The sequence below is a fragment of the Pseudoliparis swirei genome, chromosome 15 (genome assembly GCF_029220125.1).
Source record: "Pseudoliparis swirei isolate HS2019 ecotype Mariana Trench chromosome 15, NWPU_hadal_v1, whole genome shotgun sequence".
In the NCBI taxonomy this organism is placed as follows: domain Eukaryota; kingdom Metazoa; phylum Chordata; class Actinopteri; order Perciformes; family Liparidae; genus Pseudoliparis; species Pseudoliparis swirei.
In genome coordinates, this window is record NC_079402.1 from 467,948 (window position 1) to 485,275 (window position 17,328).

Below are 17,328 nucleotides of genomic sequence, written 5' to 3' on the forward strand. Positions count from 1 at the left end.
ACATGAGACATGAGACATGACACATGAGACATTTTGATGTTGGCTCTCGACGAAGGCGGTCGCATTTTTCTCCCCCTCTCCTCCCCATGACCTTCCCCTCCCTGCTTGGCTTCTCTCGTCATGTCTTGTCTGTCTCTATACTTGAGAGACTCTCTCCGCATCGCTCTTCGAACTAAAAACCATGGACGTAATCAACTGGTCCTTAAACGCAATTGACACCATCTTCTCGACGAGAAGCTCGGGTTCGGGGGAACCTGCCTGTCCTGCTGGGACGAGTGTTGCTGGATACACGATGGACGCGTGGGGGAAGTGGCGGGTCTTGTGCCTAGCAGCCCTTTCCGTGGAGGACGTAGAAGACATCTACCTATTCTGAACTTTGATTACAGGATTTCTGCTGATTGGAGTTGGTGCTGCCCTGGCTTATCGGAAAATTAAGGAAACGGTGACAGCTGTAAAAAGCCCCCTAAGGCTGCCCGACATGATTGACGCGTTGGGCAGAGTTGTTGGCACTCAGACTTTGGCATTAAACCGTCAGAATGACAACATCGTGGAGAAGCTGATGGCTCTGCAAATGAAATTGGATCGATTTGAAATCCTATTGGGAAATGGGAGGAAAATGGAGGAATAGTAGGTGCGCAAAATTGAAATGCAGCTACTGGAAGACCAAACAATCCCAATCTTATCTGCTTTCGGCTCCTCTACCAGGACGGGCCTTGGCCAAGGCCGTGACTGGAACAACAACTCCCGAAGATCACTGAAGCGAGACTCTCTCTCATTCCCTTCCCCCGATCCACAGACACCTGTGGTTGTTTTCTCCCCAGGACCCTTCAAGGCCATCTCCATGGCAACGACCATCTTGCGGTCTGGGAACTTTGTCTGTTGTGGACTGGGGGAGGACGATACATCAGGCCACTTACACACACAACCATCACACTGAAAAAGCACTCACTACCCCCCCCCCCCATCCCACGCCTTCGCCTGCTTTGCCCCCCCAGGGTGACAGGACGGGGTCTGCGTCCGGCGCCGTGACGGCTGACGGACCGGGCTGGCTGCTTGTCGGTGCTGGTTACCTTCTGCCCCCAATGGCGGGGCTATCGCCCAGTCTTTGGATTACCTCCCCCCCTTCCTACTCGTTGCAAGTCATGTCTAAGATGTATGTGCTTATGTGCAATGGTGTTTTTTGTTTCTCCTGCTCCCACACTGTACCCCTCTCGGGGCATAGTCGGGGGGTGGCTTTTTCTTTTTCTCGCCTCTCTTCCCTCATGTTATGCTATAATCTTCATCCACCCTTTCCAAGATGGCGCCTCGGTGTCTTGGTGCGCGATTCTTGCACCTTCCGCCAAAGAAAGTTCCTCGTTTGTTTGTGAAAACATTCTTTGGCAATAAACCTGTTTCTGATTCTGATTCTGATTCTGATGAGACATCACACATGAGACATCACACATGAGATATGAGACATCACACATGAGACATCACACATGAGACATGAGACATCACACATGAGACATCACACATGAGATATGAGACATCACACATGAGACATGAGACATCACACATGAGACATAAGACATCACACATGAGACATCACACATGAGACATGAGACATCACACATGAGACATGAGACATCACACATGAGACATCACACATGAGATATGAGACATCACACATGAGACATCACACATGAGATATGAGACATCACACATGAGACATAAGACATCACACATGAGACATCACACATGAGACATCACACATGAGATATGAGACATCACACATGAGACATGAGACATCACACATGAGACATAAGACATCACACATGAGACATCACACATGAGACATGAGACATCACACATGAGACATGAGACATCACACATGAGACATCACACATGAGATATGAGACATCACACATGAGACATCACACATGAGATATGAGACATCACACATGAGACATAAGACATCACACATGAGACATCACACATGAGACATGAGACATCACACATGAGACATCACACATGAGATATGAGACATCACACATGAGACATCACACATGAGATATGAGACATCACACATGAGACATCACACATGACACATGAGACATCACACATGAGACATGAGACATCACACATGAGACATCACACATGAGATATGAGACATCACACATGAGACATCACACATGAGACATGAGACATCACACATGAGACATCACACATGAGATATGAGACATCACACATGAGACATCACACATGAGATATGAGACATCACACATGAGACATCACACATGACACATGAGACATCACACATGAGACATCACACATGAGACATCACACATGAGACATGAGACATCACACATGAGACATCACACATGAGATATGAGACATCACACATGAGACATCACACATGACACATGAGACATCACACATGAGACATGAGACATCACACATGAGACATCACACATGAGATATGAGACATCACACATGAGACATCACACATGAGACATGAGACATCACACATGAGACATCACACATGAGACATGAGACATCACACGAGACATCACACATGAGACATCACATGAGACATGACACATGAGACATGACACATGAGACATGACACATGAGACATGACACATGAGACATGACACATGAGACATGAGACATGACACATGAGACATGACACATGACATGAGACATGACACATGAGACATGAGACATGACACATGAGACATGAGACATGACACATGAGACATGAGACATGACACATGAGACATGAGACATGACACATGAGACATGATACATCACACATGACACATGAGACATCACACATGAGACATGAGACATCACACATGAGACATGAGACATCACACATGACACATGAGACATCACACATGAGACATGAGACATCACACATGAGACATCACAATGAGACATCCGTGTCCGGACCTCCGTGCTGAAACTTTGGTTGCCGCAAGATGGCATCCATAGTTGACTTCACCCAACGCCACTGTGGGGAGAGCCGCTGCAGCTGAGCGCTCCTCACTGTGGAGGTGACAGGCGCTCAGAAAGCCTTCAGGTCGTCAGACCACATCCGTAAACGTGCTCGGTGCCAAGCTCCATCAGAACTATGGAGCTTCCTTATTGCTTCATTTTGTCATCTTATTTCCATTTTAGAGCAGAAGTGCATTGCTTTGCTCAGCCAGCTTTATTATCCTTCAATTGACTAAACAAATGAAAACTATAATAAAGTATTGACTATTCAGATTTAAAACATGTCATTAGTTTGTCCAACAATGCCTCTTTGAAACAGAAAGCAGATGTTTGGAGCCATGGAGCTGCTGCGTTAACGTTTACCTCTGTTCAGATGTGTTGTCTCTGCTTTTAGTCAAATTCCTTTTATATGATCACATTGACGCTGAAGCTGATTCTGAAAAGCAGTTGGATAGCTGCACCAAACACTTTAATGCAATAACAGAAAAAGGAAGAAAGTTGTTTGGGGAAATACAAGTAAATGGTATATATATATATACCATTTACTTTATACATATATATATCATGCCTGCAAACTCACGAGGAGTGAAAAAGGTGACAAGGGGGGGGGGGGGGGGTGCAGGTTTGATTGTTCTGACCACAAATCTACATAAAAATAAACATTTTAAGAGAACAATAGGTGCACCATTCTCACTAAGTCAGTGATCGGGCCCTATAATAATAGTAATAAATATAAATTGTCATTATATATAATATGGTTATTCATGAACCAACTTTTTGGCCTGAACAAGTCTTCAAGTCTTGTGCTCTGCTGAGCCTGGAGTCTGTTCTCCTCTACCTGGTTGTCACGATCTTTGAGACAATACCTGCCATAAATATCATGATACTACCACGATACCAGAATTCAGTGTGAGCAATTATAGAGTTACATAACTTTACAGATGTGTGTTTGAGGTGAAACCCCCTTGGCTTTGAAACACACACACACACACACACACACCTACACACACACACACACACACAGCCCATGATATATATATATACATACACATATATACATACATACACACACATATACACTACCGTTCAAAAGTTTGGGATCACTTAGAAATGACTTTATTTTTCAAAGAAAAGCACTGTTTTTTCAATAAAGATAACATTAAATTAATCAGAAATACACTCTCTACATTGTTAATGTGGTAAATGACTATTCTAGGTGGAAACGTCTGGTTTCTAATGACATATCTCCAGAGGTGTATAGAGGCCCATTTCATCATCACTCCAGTGTTCTAATGGTACATTGTGTTTGCTAATCGCCTTAGAAGACTAATGTCTGATTAGAAAACCCATGCAATTATGTTAGCACAGCTGAAAACAGTTATGCTGGTGATATAAGCTATACAACTGGCCTTCCTTTGAGCTTGAAGTTTGTAGAACAAAATTAATATTTCAAATATTAATCATTATTTCTAACCTTGTCAATGTCTTGACTATATTTTATATTCATTTGATAAATAAAAGTGTGATTTTTCATGGAAGACACGAAATTGTCTGGGTGATCCCAAACTTTTGAACGGTAGTGTATATTATATATATATAATCTGAGTTCAGGCTGCTTTTGTTGAATGATCGGCTCTCAGAGCCTATCCGCCCTTCTGTGAACCCCACCCCACCCCGGGATGGGGTGTAGGAGAATCACACAAGGTCACTCCCACCAAACCGCCCCATCCCGGGAGGGGGGGCCGACCCCCCCCCCGCTCCTTCTGTGGGATCCACAAGTCAATCCCACCGCTTTCTGTGAGGCCGCCAGGATCCCCCCCATCCGAGGGATGCAGCTAATGTAGGAGAATCACACGAGGTGACTCAGCGAAACGCCACAAGACTTAAGGAGATCACTCCCCTGGGACGATGGGACGACTACGAGCGACGTCACGGCATCAAAGCGCAGACTGTTTCCATGGTGACTCAGTGACGTCACGGAGAATGTCTTGTCCGCCAGCTAAACGGCGCGAGCCTTCATGAACTGTTTTCTCTTTAACTCCGACACACTGAATAACTATCAACACACAGCACCGCCACAGCGAGCGAACGTTACTTTAATACCTTCTCTACAGCTGTTTCTCCCGCCTCAAATCTTCGTGCTACGCGAGCTTACTGAAGCTTCATCGTTCATATGTTTTACACCAAGAAACAACTTTTAAGTGGGCGAGGGTTGTTTATGTGTCATTAGTTGTTATGCTAAGCGAGGCAAACAGCTCCTTCTGTCGCTTCATCCTGACTGTACCGATGTCAGTGTTCTCCGTGTCTCACTCCAAGCTCAGAAACGCGGCCGGCCAGTTGACCCCCCCCCCCCAAAAACAAAAACCCTTCGGATCTACACGATTCACGTGGATGACCTATTTTGATTTCAAAACGGTGAATTTCACCGAATGGTGACAAGTTTGCAGGTATGATATATATATATATAGCATTAACTTTATATATATCAGACATTAACTCATTAACTTTATATCTATACCATTGGACGTATAGTGGGACGTATTCATCTGACACCGACAGGTCTGCACTGCGTGTCGCTTTAAGACGCAGTGTCGCCCTCCAGCCGCCGGGGGGCAGTAGAGCGCCACAGAGAGAAACAAGCGTGCGAAGCTGCGCTCATCCCTCCGGTTCGCGGGCTGAGACACTCCGTGAACGGTGGAAGTCACGTTTACCCTCCAGAGAAGAGTTAGAAGCAGTCGGACGACACAGCGGGTCAGAGGCGTCACTGCGCGGCGGAACCATGTCGGCCTCACCGGCGAAAGTCAGCAGAAAGGAGAACTCTAATCACGACGGAGCGGAGGAGACTTCTGGTAACGTGAAGGAATGGCGCTTATCCGGCACTACGCCATTTTCATTTGTTGTCCGTCCTGTGGTGATTTCCTCTGTAGTTGTTGTGTCTGTTGTGTGCTCGTGGTCGCTCAGCTTATTGTGTGTCCTCCACTAACGTGCTACATGTGGTGCAGGACTGAGCTAGCATGCTAGCAGAGGTTAGCCGCTGAGGCAGCGTGAGACGTTAGTTAGCCATTAGCTTCCATTAGCAACCTGTTCCCACGCAGCAGGCTGGTGCGCGCGCGGTTAGTGAGACGGGCTGTCGGGGGGGTCACCGGGGTCACCGGGGTCACCGGGGGGTCGTGTAGCGGCGCTGCCCTCGAGCTTCTAAAGCGACTTATCGCCCACATTGTGAGCCAGTGCAACAGTCACGTGACCGGCAGCTCGGTTTCCATTGGTCACGACGGCGTGAACGAGCCGCGCGCTTTAAACGAGCACGCGCCCGAGGTCTGCGCGCGAGACCGCTGCGGAGCAAAACGTCAACAAGCGCTTCTCCTCGCGCGCCAACGAGTGATGCTGTTCCCTCACGTGGTGCTGTTCCCTCACCGTGGTGCTGTTCCCTCACGTGGTGCTGTTCCCTCACGTGGTGCTGTTCCCTCACCGTGGTGCTGTTCCCTCACCGTGGTGCTGTTCCCTCACCGTGGTGCTGTTTCCTCACGTGGTGCTGTTTCCTCACGTGGTGCTGTTCCCTCACCGTGGTGCTGTTCCCTCACCGTGGTGCTGTTCCCTCACCGTGGTGCTGTTCCCTCACCGTGGTGCTGTTCCCTCACCGTGGTGCTGTTCCCTCACGTGGTGCTGTTCCCTCACACGCTCATCGTGATGCTCTTGGTAGCAGCTTCATTCAAACCAGGCACCTTTACCTGCTCCAAAGGGGAGGGTCTGTCTGCCATGGACACACACACACACACACACACTTACATACACACACACACACACACACACACAGATCTGTGTGTGATCACTCATTGAACGTCTTCCTGTGTTTCTTGAGTTCCAGAAGATGACTGTGTGTTGAATTCTCAGGCGTTGCATCTTGACACTGGAAAATGAGACCTGCTGAAAATAAGAGTCTGAACCTCGAGTTGAAAAGTGTTTCTGCTCCTTTCAGAGAAAGATCAGCAGGAGGCCATCGAACACATCGACGAAGTCCAGAATGAGATCGACAGGTAACGGAGACTCTGTGTGTGTGTGTGTGTGTGTGTGTGTGTGTATATATATATGTGTGTGTAATGGAAGATGCACAGAGGAACTTCTCAACATTCTGGTTCTCCTCCAGACTGAACGAACAGGCGAGCGAAGAGATTTTAAAAGTAGAGCAGAAGTACAACAAACTCCGCCAGCCCTTCTTCCAGAAACGATCAGAGCTCATCGCCAAGATCCCAAACTTCTGGGTCACCACCTTCGTCAACCATCCACAAGGTAAACGACGTGATCGTCTCATTGAACGTGGACACGCTGACTCGACTGGCGGCTAACGGCGCCTGTTTGTAGTTTCAGCTCTCCTGGGGGAGGAGGACGAGGAGGCCCTTCACTACCTGTCGAGGGTGGAGGTCACAGAGTTTGAGGACATCAAGTCTGGATATAGAATAGATTTTGTGAGTTCCCAGCGTCACTCGGCACGTGGTAATGAATAACATGCACTCACTCAGACACGTCTTCTCTCCTGTAGTATTTTGACGAGAACCCGTACTTTGAGAACAAAGCCCTCTCCAAGGAGTTCAACGTCAATGAGAGCGGAGACCCGGTTTCCAAATCCACGGAAATCAAATGGAAGGCTGGAAAGGTTTGTTTCCATCTGTCCGACTCTTCATCCCGGAGTCGCCTCGGGCCTCATCTCATCTCCATGCCTTTCAGGACCTGACGAAGCGGACGGGCCCGACGCCCAACAAGGCCGGGAAGAAGCGTCAGCACGAGGAGCCGGAGAGCTTCTTCACCTGGTTCACCGACCACTCCGACGCAGGCGCCGACGAGCTGGGAGAGGTCGTCAAGGACGACATCTGGCCCAACCCGCTGCAGTACTACCTGGTGGGCTGGGGGCGTGGCCTGAAGGCCCGTCGCACGGGGGTTAGCACAGGCTGAGCACGGTACAGGTCTGGTTCTCTAGTGTGGGGTCCTGGTCTGGTTCTCTAGTGTGGGGTCCTGGTCTGGTTCTCTAGTGTGGGGTACTGGTCTGGTTCTCTAGTGTGGGGTCCTGGTCTGGTTCTCTAGTGTGGGGTCCTGGTCTGGTTCTCTAGTGTGGGGTCCTGGTCTGGTTCTCTAGTGGGGTCCTGGTCTGGTTCTCTAGTGTGGGGTACTGGTCTGGTTCTCTAGTGTGGGGTACTGGTCTGGTTCTCTAGTGTGGGGTCCTGGTCTGGTTCTCTAGTGTGGGGTCCTGGTCTGGTTCTCTAGTGTGGGGTACTGGTCTGGTTCTCTAGTGTGGGGTCCTGGTCTGGTTCTCTAGTGTGGGGTACTGGTCTGGTTCTCTAGTGTGGGGTCCTGGTCTGGTTCTCTAGTGTGGGGTCCTGGTCTGGTTCTCTAGTGTGGGGTCCTGGTCTGGTTCTCTAGTGTGGGGTCCTGGTCTGGTTCTCTAGTGTGGGGTCCTGGTCTGGTTCTCTAGTGTGGGGTCCTGGTCTGGTTCTCTAGTGTGGGTCCTGGTCTGGTTCTCTAGTGTGGGTCCTGGTCTGGTTCTCTAGTGTGGGGTCCTGGTCTGGTTCTCTAGTGTGGGGTCCTGGTCTGGTTCTCTAGTGTGGGGTCCTGGTCTGGTTCTCTAGTGTGGGGTCCTGGTCTGGTTCTCTAGTGTGGGGTCCTGGTCTGGTTCTCTAGTGTGGGGTACTGGTCTGGTTCTCTAGTGTGGGGTCCTGGTCTGGTTCTCTAGTGTGGGGTCCTGGTCTGGTTCTCTAGTGTGGGTCCTGGTCTGGTTCTCTAGTGTGGGGTCCTGGTCTGGTTCTCTAGTGGGGTCCTGGTCTGGTTCTCTAGTGTGGGGTCCTGGTCTGGTTCTCTAGTGTGGGGTACTGGTCTGGTTCTCTAGTGTGGGGTACTGGTCTGGTTCTCTAGTGTGGGGTACTGGTCTGGTTCTCTAGTGTGGGGTCCTGGTCTGGTTCTCTGTGGGGTCCTGGTCTGGTTCTCTAGTGTGGGGTCCTGGTCTGGTTCTCTAGTGTGGGGTCCTGGTCTGGTTCTCTAGTGTGGGGTCCTGGTCTGGTTCTCTAGTGTGGGGTCCTGGTCTGGTTCTCTAGTGTGGGGTCCTGGTCTGGTTCTCTAGTGTGGGGTCCTGGTCTGGTTCTCTAGTGTGGGGTCCTGGTCTGGTTCTCTAGTGTGGGGTCCTGGTCTGGTTCTCTAGTGTGGGGTCCTGGTCTGGTTCTCTAGTGTGGGGTCCTGGTCTGGTTCTCTAGTGTGGGGTACTGGTCTGGTTCTCTAGTGTGGGGTCCTGGTCTGGTTCTCTAGTGTGGGTCCTGGTCTGGTTCTCTAGTGTGGGGTCTGGTCTGGTTCTCTAGTGTGGGGTCCTGGTCTGGTTCTCTAGTGTGGGTCCTGGTCTGGTTCTCTAGTGTGGGGTCCTGGTCTGGTTCTCTAGTGTGGGGTCCTGGTCTGGTTCTCTAGTGTGGGGTCCTGGTCTGGTTCTCTAGTGTGGGGTCCTGGTCTGGTTCTCTAGTGTGGGGTCCTGGTCTGGTTCTCTAGTGTGGGGTCCTGGTCTGGTTCTCTAGTGTGGGGTCCTGGTCTGGTTCTCTAGTGTGGGGTACTGGTCTGGTTCTCTAGTGTGGGGTCCTGGTCTGGTTCTCTAGTGTGGGGTACTGGTCTGGTTCTCTAGTGTGGGGTACTGGTCTGGTTCTCTAGGTGGGGTACTGGTCTGGTTCTCTAGTGTGGGGTACTGGTCTGGTTCTCTCGTGTGGGGTCCTGGTCTGGTTCTCTAGTGTGGGGTCCTGGTCTGGTTCTCTCGTGTGGGTTCCTGGTCTGGTTCTCTAGTGTGGGGTCCTGGTCTGGTTCTCTAGTGGGTCCTGGTCTGTTCTCGTGTGGGGTACTGGTCTGGTTCTCTAGTGTGGGGTCCTGGTCTGGTTCTCTAGTGTGGGGTACTGGTCTGGTTCTCTAGTGTGGGGTCCTGGTCTGGTTCTCTAGTGTGGGGTCCTGGTCTGGTTCTCTAGTGTGGGGTCCTGGTCTGGTTCTCTAGTGTGGGGTCCTGGTCTGGTTCTCTAGTGTGGGGTACTGGTCTGGTTCTCTAGTGTGGGGTCCTGGTCTGGTTCTCTCGTGTGGGGTACTGGTCTGGTTCTCTAGTGTGGGGTCCTGGTCTGGTTCTCTAGTGTGGGGTCCTGGTCTGGTTCTCTAGTGTGGGGTACTGGTCTGGTTCTCGTGTGGGGTCCTGGTCTGGTTCTCTAGTGTGGGGTACTGGTCTGGTTCTCTCGTGTGGGGTCCTGGTCTGGTTCTCTAGTGTGGGGTCCTGGTCTGGTTCTCTCGTGTGGGGTACTGGTCTGGTTCTCTAGTGTGGGGTCCTGGTCTGGTTCTCTAGTGTGGGGTCCTGGTCTGGTTCTCTCGTGTGGGGTACTGGTCTGGTTCTCTCGTGTGGGGTCCTGGTCTGGTTCTCTAGTGTGGGGTACTGGTCTGGTTCTCTCGTGTGGGGTCCTGGTCTGGTTCTCTAGTGTGGGGTCCTGGTCTGGTTCTCTAGTGTGGGGTACTGGTCTGGTTCTCTCGTGTGGGGTCCTGGTCTGGTTCTCTAGTGTGGGGTACTGGTCTGGTTCTCTCGTGTGGGGTACTGGTCTGGTTCTCTAGTGTGGGGTACTGGTCTGGTTCTCTAGTGTGGGGTACTGGTCTGGTTCTCTCGTGTGGGGTCCTGGTCTGGTTCTCTAGTGTGGGGTCCTGGTCTGGTTCTCTCGTGTGGGGTCCTGGTCTGGTTCTCTCGTGTGGGGTCCTGGTCTGGTTCTCTAGTGTGGGGTCCTGGTCTGGTTCTCTAGTGTGGGGTCCTGGTCTGGTTCTCTAGTGTGGGGTCCTGGTCTGGTTCTCTAGTGTGGGTCCTGGTCTGGTTCTCTCGTGGGGTCCTGGTCTGGTTCTCTAGTGTGGGTACTGGTCTGGTTCTCTCGTGTGGGGTCCTGGTCTGGTTCTCTAGTGTGGGGTACTGGTCTGGTTCTCTGTGTGGGGTCCTGGTCTGGTTCTCTAGTGTGGGGTACTGGTCTGGTTCTCTGTGTGGGGTACTGGTCTGGTTCTCTAGTGGGGTCCTGGTCTGGTTCTCTAGTGTGGGGTACTGGTCTGGTTCTCTCGTGTGGGGTACTGGTCTGGTTCTCTAGTGTGGGGTACTGGTCTGGTTCTCTCGTGTGGGGTACTGGTCTGGTTCTCTAGTGTGGGGTACTGGTCTGGTTCTCTCGTGTGGGGTACTGGTCTGGTTCTCTGTGTGGGTACTGGTCTGGTTCTCTGTGGGGTCCTGGTCTGGTTCTCTAGTGTGGGGTACTGGTCTGGTTCTCTAGTGTGGGGTCCTGGTCTGGTTCTCTCGTGTGGGGTCCTGGTCTGGTTCTCTAGTGTGGGGTCCTGGTCTGGTTCTCTCGTGTGGGGTCCTGGTCTGGTTCTCTCGTGTGGGGTCCTGGTCTGGTTCTCTAGTGTGGGGTCCTGGTCTGGTTCTCTCGTGTGGGGTCCTGGTCTGGTTCTCTAGTGTGGGGTACTGGTCTGGTTCTCTAGTGTGGGGTCCTGGTCTGGTTCTCTAGTGTGGGGTCCTGGTCTGGTTCTCTCGTGTGGGGTACTGGTCTGGTTCTCTAGTGTGGGGTCCTGGTCTGGTTCTCTAGTGTGGGGTCCTGGTCTGGTTCTCTAGTGTGGGGTACTGGTCTGGTTCTCTAGTGTGGGGTCCTGGTCTGGTTCTCTAGTGTGGGGTCCTGGTCTGGTTCTCTAGTGTGGGGTCCTGGTCTGGTTCTCTAGTGTGGGGTACTGGTCTGGTTCTCTCGTGTGGGGTACTGGTCTGGTTCTCTCGTGTGGGGTCCTGGTCTGGTTCTCTCGTGTGGGTCTGGTCTGGTTCTCTCGTGTGGGGTACTGGTCTGGTTCTCTCGTGTGGGGTACTGGTCTGGTTCTCTCGTGTGGGGTACTGGTCTGGTTCTCTAGTGTGGGGTCCTGGTCTGGTTCTCTGTGGGGTCCTGGTCTGGTTCTCTAGTGTGGGGTCCTGGTCTGGTTCTCTAGTGTGGGGTACTGGTCTGGTTCTCTGTGTGGGGTCCTGGTCTGGTTCTCTAGTGTGGGGTCCTGGTCTGGTTCTCTAGTGTGGGGTACTGGTCTGGTTCTCTGTGTGGGTCCTGGTCTGGTTCTCTAGTGTGGGGTCCTGGTCTGGTTCTCTAGTGTGGGTACTGGTCTGGTTCTCTCGTGTGGGGTCCTGGTCTGGTTCTCTAGTGTGGGGTACTGGTCTGGTTCTCTCGTGTGGGGTACTGGTCTGGTTCTCTAGTGTGGGGTCCTGGTCTGGTTCTCTCGTGTGGGGTACTGGTCTGGTTCTCTCGTGTGGGGTCCTGGTCTGGTTCTCTAGTGTGGGGTACTGGTCTGGTTCTCTCGTGTGGGGTCCTGGTCTGGTTCTCTAGTGTGGGGTCCTGGTCTGGTTCTCTAGTGTGGGGTACTGGTCTGGTTCTCTCGTGTGGGGTCCTGGTCTGGTTCTCTAGTGTGGGGTCCTGGTCTGGTTCTCTAGTGTGGGGTCCTGGTCTGGTTCTCTAGTGTGGGGTCCTGGTCTGGTTCTCTAGTGTGGGGTACTGGTCTGGTTCTCTCGTGTGGGGTACTGGTCTGGTTCTCTAGTGTGGGGTCCTGGTCTGGTTCTCTAGTGTGGGGTACTGGTCTGGTTCTCTCGTGTGGGGTCCTGGTCTGGTTCTCTAGTGTGGGGTCCTGGTCTGGTTCTCTAGTGTGGGGTCCTGGTCTGGTTCTCTAGTGTGGGGTACTGGTCTGGTTCTCGTGTGGGGTCCTGGTCTGGTTCTCTAGTGTGGGGTCCTGGTCTGGTTCTCTAGTGTGGGGTCCTGGTCTGGTTCTCTAGTGTGGGGTCCTGGTCTGGTTCTCTAGTGTGGGGTACTGGTCTGGTTCTCTAGTGTGGGGTACTGGTCTGGTTCTCTCGTGTGGGGTCCTGGTCTGGTTCTCTAGTGTGGGGTCCTGGTCTGGTTCTCTCGTGTGGGGTCCTGGTCTGGTTCTCTAGTGTGGGGTCCTGGTCTGGTTCTCTAGTGGGGTCCTGGTCTGGTTCTCTAGTGTGGGGTCCTGGTCTGGTTCTCTAGTGTGGGGTCCTGGTCTGGTTCTCTCGGGTCCTGTCTGGTTCTCTAGTGTGGGGTCCTGGTCTGGTTCTCTCGTGTGGGGTCCTGGTCTGGTTCTCTAGTGTGGGGTACTGGTCTGGTTCTCTCGTGTGGGGTCCTGGTCTGGTTCTCTAGTGTGGGGTCCTGGTCTGGTTCTCTAGTGGGGTCCTGGTCTGGTTCTCTAGTGTGGGGTCCTGGTCTGGTTCTCTAGTGTGGGGTCCTGGTCTGGTTCTCTAGTGGGGTCCTGGTCTGTTCTCTGTGGGGTCCTGGTCTGGTTCTCTAGTGTGGGGTCCTGGTCTGGTTCTCTAGTGTGGGGTCCTGGTCTGGTTCTCTAGTGTGGGGTCCTGGTCTGGTTCTCTAGTGTGGGGTCCTGGTCTGGTTCTCTAGTGTGGGGTCCTGGTCTGGTTCTCTAGTGTGGGGTCCTGGTCTGGTTCTCTCGTGTGGGGTCCTGGTCTGGTTCTCTCGTGTGGGGTCCTGGTCTGGTTCTCTAGTGTGGGGTCCTGGTCTGGTTCTCTAGTGTGGGGTCCTGGTCTGGTTCTCTAGTGGGGTCCTGGTCTGGTTCTCTCGTGTGGGGTCCTGGTCTGGTTCTCTCATGTGGGGTCCTGGTCTGGTTCTCTAGTGTGGGGTCCTGGTCTGGTTCTCTCGTGTGGGGTCCTGGTCTGGTTCTCTAGTGTGGGGTCCTGGTCTGGTTCTCTAGTGTGGGGTCCTGGTCTGGTTCTCTCGTGGGGTCCTGGTCTGGTTCTCTGTGGGGTCCTGGTCTGGTTCTCTAGTGTGGGGTCCTGGTCTGGTTCTCTCAGTGTGGGGTCCTGGTCTGGTTCTCTAGTGGGGTCCTGGTCTGGTTCTCTGGTGGGGTCTGGTCTGGTTCTCGTGTGGGGTCCTGGTCTGGTTCTCTAGTGTGGGGTCCTGGTCTGGTTCTCTCGTGGGGTCCTGGTCTGGTTCTCTCGTGTGGGGTCCTGGTCTGGTTCTCTGTGGGGTCCTGGTCTGGTTCTCGTGTGGGTCCTGGTCTGGTTCTCTCTGTGGGGTCCTGGTCTGGTTCTCTAGTGTGGGGTCCTGGTCTGGTTCTCTAGTGGGGTCCTGGTCTGGTTCTCTAGTGTGGGGTCCTGGTCTGGTTCTCTGTGTGGGGTCCTGGTCTGGTTCTCTAGTGTGGGGTCCTGGTCTGGTTCTCTCTGTGGGGTCCTGGTCTGGTTCTCTAGTGTGGGGTCCTGGTCTGGTTCTCTAGTGTGGGGTCCTGGTCTGGTTCTCTCGTGGGGTCCTGGTCTGGTTCTCTGTGTGGGGTCCTGGTCTGGTTCTCTCGTGGGTCTGGTTCTCGTGTGGGGTCCTGGTCTGGTTCTCTCGTGTGGGGTCCTGGTCTGGTTCTCTAGTGTGGGGTCCTGGTCTGGTTCTCTCGTGTGGGGTCCTGGTCTGGTTCTCTCGTGTGGGGTCCTGGTCTGGTTCTCTAGTGTGGGGTCCTGGTCTGGTTCTCTCATGTGGGGTCCTGGTCTGGTTCTCTAGTGTGGGGTCCTGGTCTGGTTCTCTCGTGTGGGGTCCTGGTCTGGTTCTCTAGTGGGGTCCTGGTCTGGTTCTCTGTGTGGGGTCCTGGTCTGGTTCTCTGTGGGGTCCTGGTCTGGTTCTCTGTGGGGTCCTGGTCTGGTTCTCTAGTGTGGGGTCCTGGTCTGGTTCTCTAGTGTGGGGTCCTGGTCTGGTTCTCTAGTGTGGGGTCCTGGTCTGGTTCTCTCGTGTGGGGTCCTGGTCTGGTTCTCTCGTGTGGGGTCCTGGTCTGGTTCTCTAGTGTGGGGTCCTGGTCTGGTTCTCTAGTGTGGGGTCCTGGTCTGGTTCTCTCGTGTGGGGTCCTGGTCTGGTTCTCTCGTGTGGGGTCCTGGTCTGGTTCTCTCGTGTGGGGTCCTGGTCTGGGGGGTCATGCTTCATAAACCAGGACCAGGTGGGTAATATCTGAATGATCCTCAGGTCCCTGACATGGAGGATGAGGAAGGGGATGGCGATGATGACGACGAAGAGGAGGGACTTGAAGATATTGATGAGGATGAGGAAGAGGACGATGAGGAGGACGGAGAGGTGCGGATGCTGGATCAGGTGTCTGGCCGTGTGCCTGGAGGACCAGAGTAACCCTTCTCTTCTTCCAGGAGGACGGGGAGGACGACTGAAGCTCCTGTGATGTCATCGGCCCAGAGCAACATGCTGAGGGGGAGGGGCCACATGTTGTTGGGGGAGGGGCTAAACAAACTGCCGCTGTGCCGTCGGTCCTCTGTAGCCACGCCCATCCCCCGATGTCGACCTGCTCCACTCAGCAGGTCGACATCGGGTCTCACCGCCGTTGTTCTTCACGTCATCCTGAAGTCTGTAAAATATGTCAGTTGGTCAAAGCATCCGGAGCCAGCATATAGATCTATAGATCTAGAGATATATCTATATATATCTCTCTACCTATGGGATGTGTGTACATGCATGGGGGGTGATGGCCATGGGGGGTGAGGGCTTCCTGCAGTGGAACCGAAGCAGCAGCTGTTCTGGGTTTGTAGGTTTAAAGGGGCGGGGCTTCAACACAATCTGGACTTCTGTTAAACATTCTAATGGACACAACAAGGTTTGAAATGTACATTTTTTTTATAGAAACAACCTAAAAGATCTAATTTAGAGCTTGGCCTAACCTTTTGAGATGGGAGGGAACAACGGGTCTGCAGTGTTTCTGTTCCTCTGGAAACCTGCCGAGTTACATTCAGTGTACCAGTTGCTTTGTTACAATAAATACATGAAGTTTGATGACTGGCTTTGTTCTTCACAACCTACAGATCACTGCTGAGGGTTGAGCTTTTGGCCCTGACAAGTTACTGTGTGTGTGTATGTATTGCATATATATTATATATAAATGCGTCTGCTATGGGAGCTAATTATTTAGTATTTTAATATTTCTTAATGATCATCTTTATAAATAATACTGCTCATACACGATGTCCGTTAAAGTTCTGCCCTGCGGACCACTGACGTGCACGCGCAGGCACATGAACACATGAAGCCGCTGCACGTGGGTCCTGGTGGTGACTCCTACGTCATCAGCCTTCACGCGCAGGTTCACGTGATGACGTCATGGCGGCTCGGCCCTCCTGCTGGGGTCTGTCCCCTGGAGCTGCTGCGGGCCCATCGACACCTGAACGCGGCCCGGAGGACGTGCACGCGGACAGCCCGAAACCCGCACGGAGTTAGCGGGAGCGCGCCTCAAAGTCCATCAGTCCGTATGGAGATTAGCCTTCTTGTCTAACCGGAAGTCACTGTTTCTGTGACTTCCGGTGTCTGTCATCTTGAACGAGGCTCTGGTGCCTCTGTAACCATGGTAACGCTAGCTTTGAGGAAAATGGCCCCAGCGTGTTAAACATTCAGGAACAAAAGTAACGTTAACTGTTGGACCGGGTTAATGTCGGTAGTTGAACCGGGCTAACTTCAGCTAGCGGGCCGGGCTAACGTTTATTAGCGGGCCGGGCTAACGTTAGCTACCGGCCCGGATAGTGTTCTCTAGCGGACCGGGTTAACGTCATCTGTCGGGAAGTGCCTCCCGGTAACGATAGTGTCAAAGTGGTCTGGATGCGGTGGCCGCTACTTCCGGTAGTCCCTGTCCATTCTAGACCCGGTCATGTTTACCGATGAAGTCCTGGACCCGGTGGGGCCCGGGTCTCTGTGGAGGGCCGCGCGGCAGGCGGCGCGGGAGTCGGTACGTGAGCAGCTCCGTGTCTGTTGTTTACTATGTTGACTTGATACGTTCAGGTGTTGCACGGACATCTAACAACCAGAAGGGACCGCCGTATCAGGCTGCTGCTTTAGCCAAATACCTTCTGAATACATGCATTCATCTACTTATTAATACTCGTAAACCCTTATCTGTTCAAGAATGACACATTTTACAGTTACACTCAAAACCTACAACTTATACGTGTATAATACTGAGTGTGTCACTATTGGACCTCCGTAAGTCTTCATAATGTCGAACTCCTAACTGACGTCAGTACAGCACAATAGATGTTTTTATGTGCTGGTGCTCAGAGAGGCTGCCAGACCAGAGCTGTGCACCGCGCCGAGGCCGAGATCCAGACTCTATCGGCCACCATCGGCTGGACCCAAACGGAACCAGAACCACAAGAGCAGCTCCTCCAGCAGAGCCACGAGGAGCCGGACCCGCCCGGCCTGAAGGACTTCCTGCAGCGCGTTGAGGGCGCGGTCATCAGGGAGCTGGTCTCCAACGCCAGGAGCCACGCCTTCGACGGGTTCCAGGTGGACTGGGAGGACCAGAGTCAGCCAGTAG

At 52.6% G+C, this 17,328-nt stretch overlaps 2 protein-coding genes across 2 annotated transcripts in view; both read left to right on the forward strand.

The window, feature by feature from the left end:
• The first annotated feature begins 5,613 nt into the window (after nt 1-5,613).
• On the forward strand, nt 5,614-15,797 carry LOC130205817 (protein SET-like). Its single transcript, XM_056433371.1, has 8 exons — nt 5,614-5,828; nt 6,956-7,013; nt 7,124-7,266; nt 7,339-7,442; nt 7,517-7,630; nt 7,702-7,872; nt 14,985-15,092; nt 15,161-15,797. The coding sequence occupies exons 1-8, from the start codon at nt 5,759-5,761 to the stop codon at nt 15,179-15,181; spliced, it is 789 nt and encodes a 262-aa protein (XP_056289346.1). The 5' UTR covers nt 5,614-5,758; the 3' UTR covers nt 15,182-15,797.
• Nucleotides 15,798-16,107: 310 nt separating this feature from the next.
• Nucleotides 16,108-17,328, forward strand: part of dync2i2 (dynein 2 intermediate chain 2) — a 7,133-nt gene continuing 5,912 nt past the window's right edge. Inside the window, exons 1-2 of the mRNA XM_056433109.1 lie at nt 16,108-16,740; nt 17,070-17,324. Coding sequence (XP_056289084.1) covers nt 16,663-16,740; nt 17,070-17,324 — 333 coding nt within the window. The 5' untranslated portion in view covers nt 16,108-16,662. The remainder of the gene's footprint in view (nt 16,741-17,069; nt 17,325-17,328) is intronic.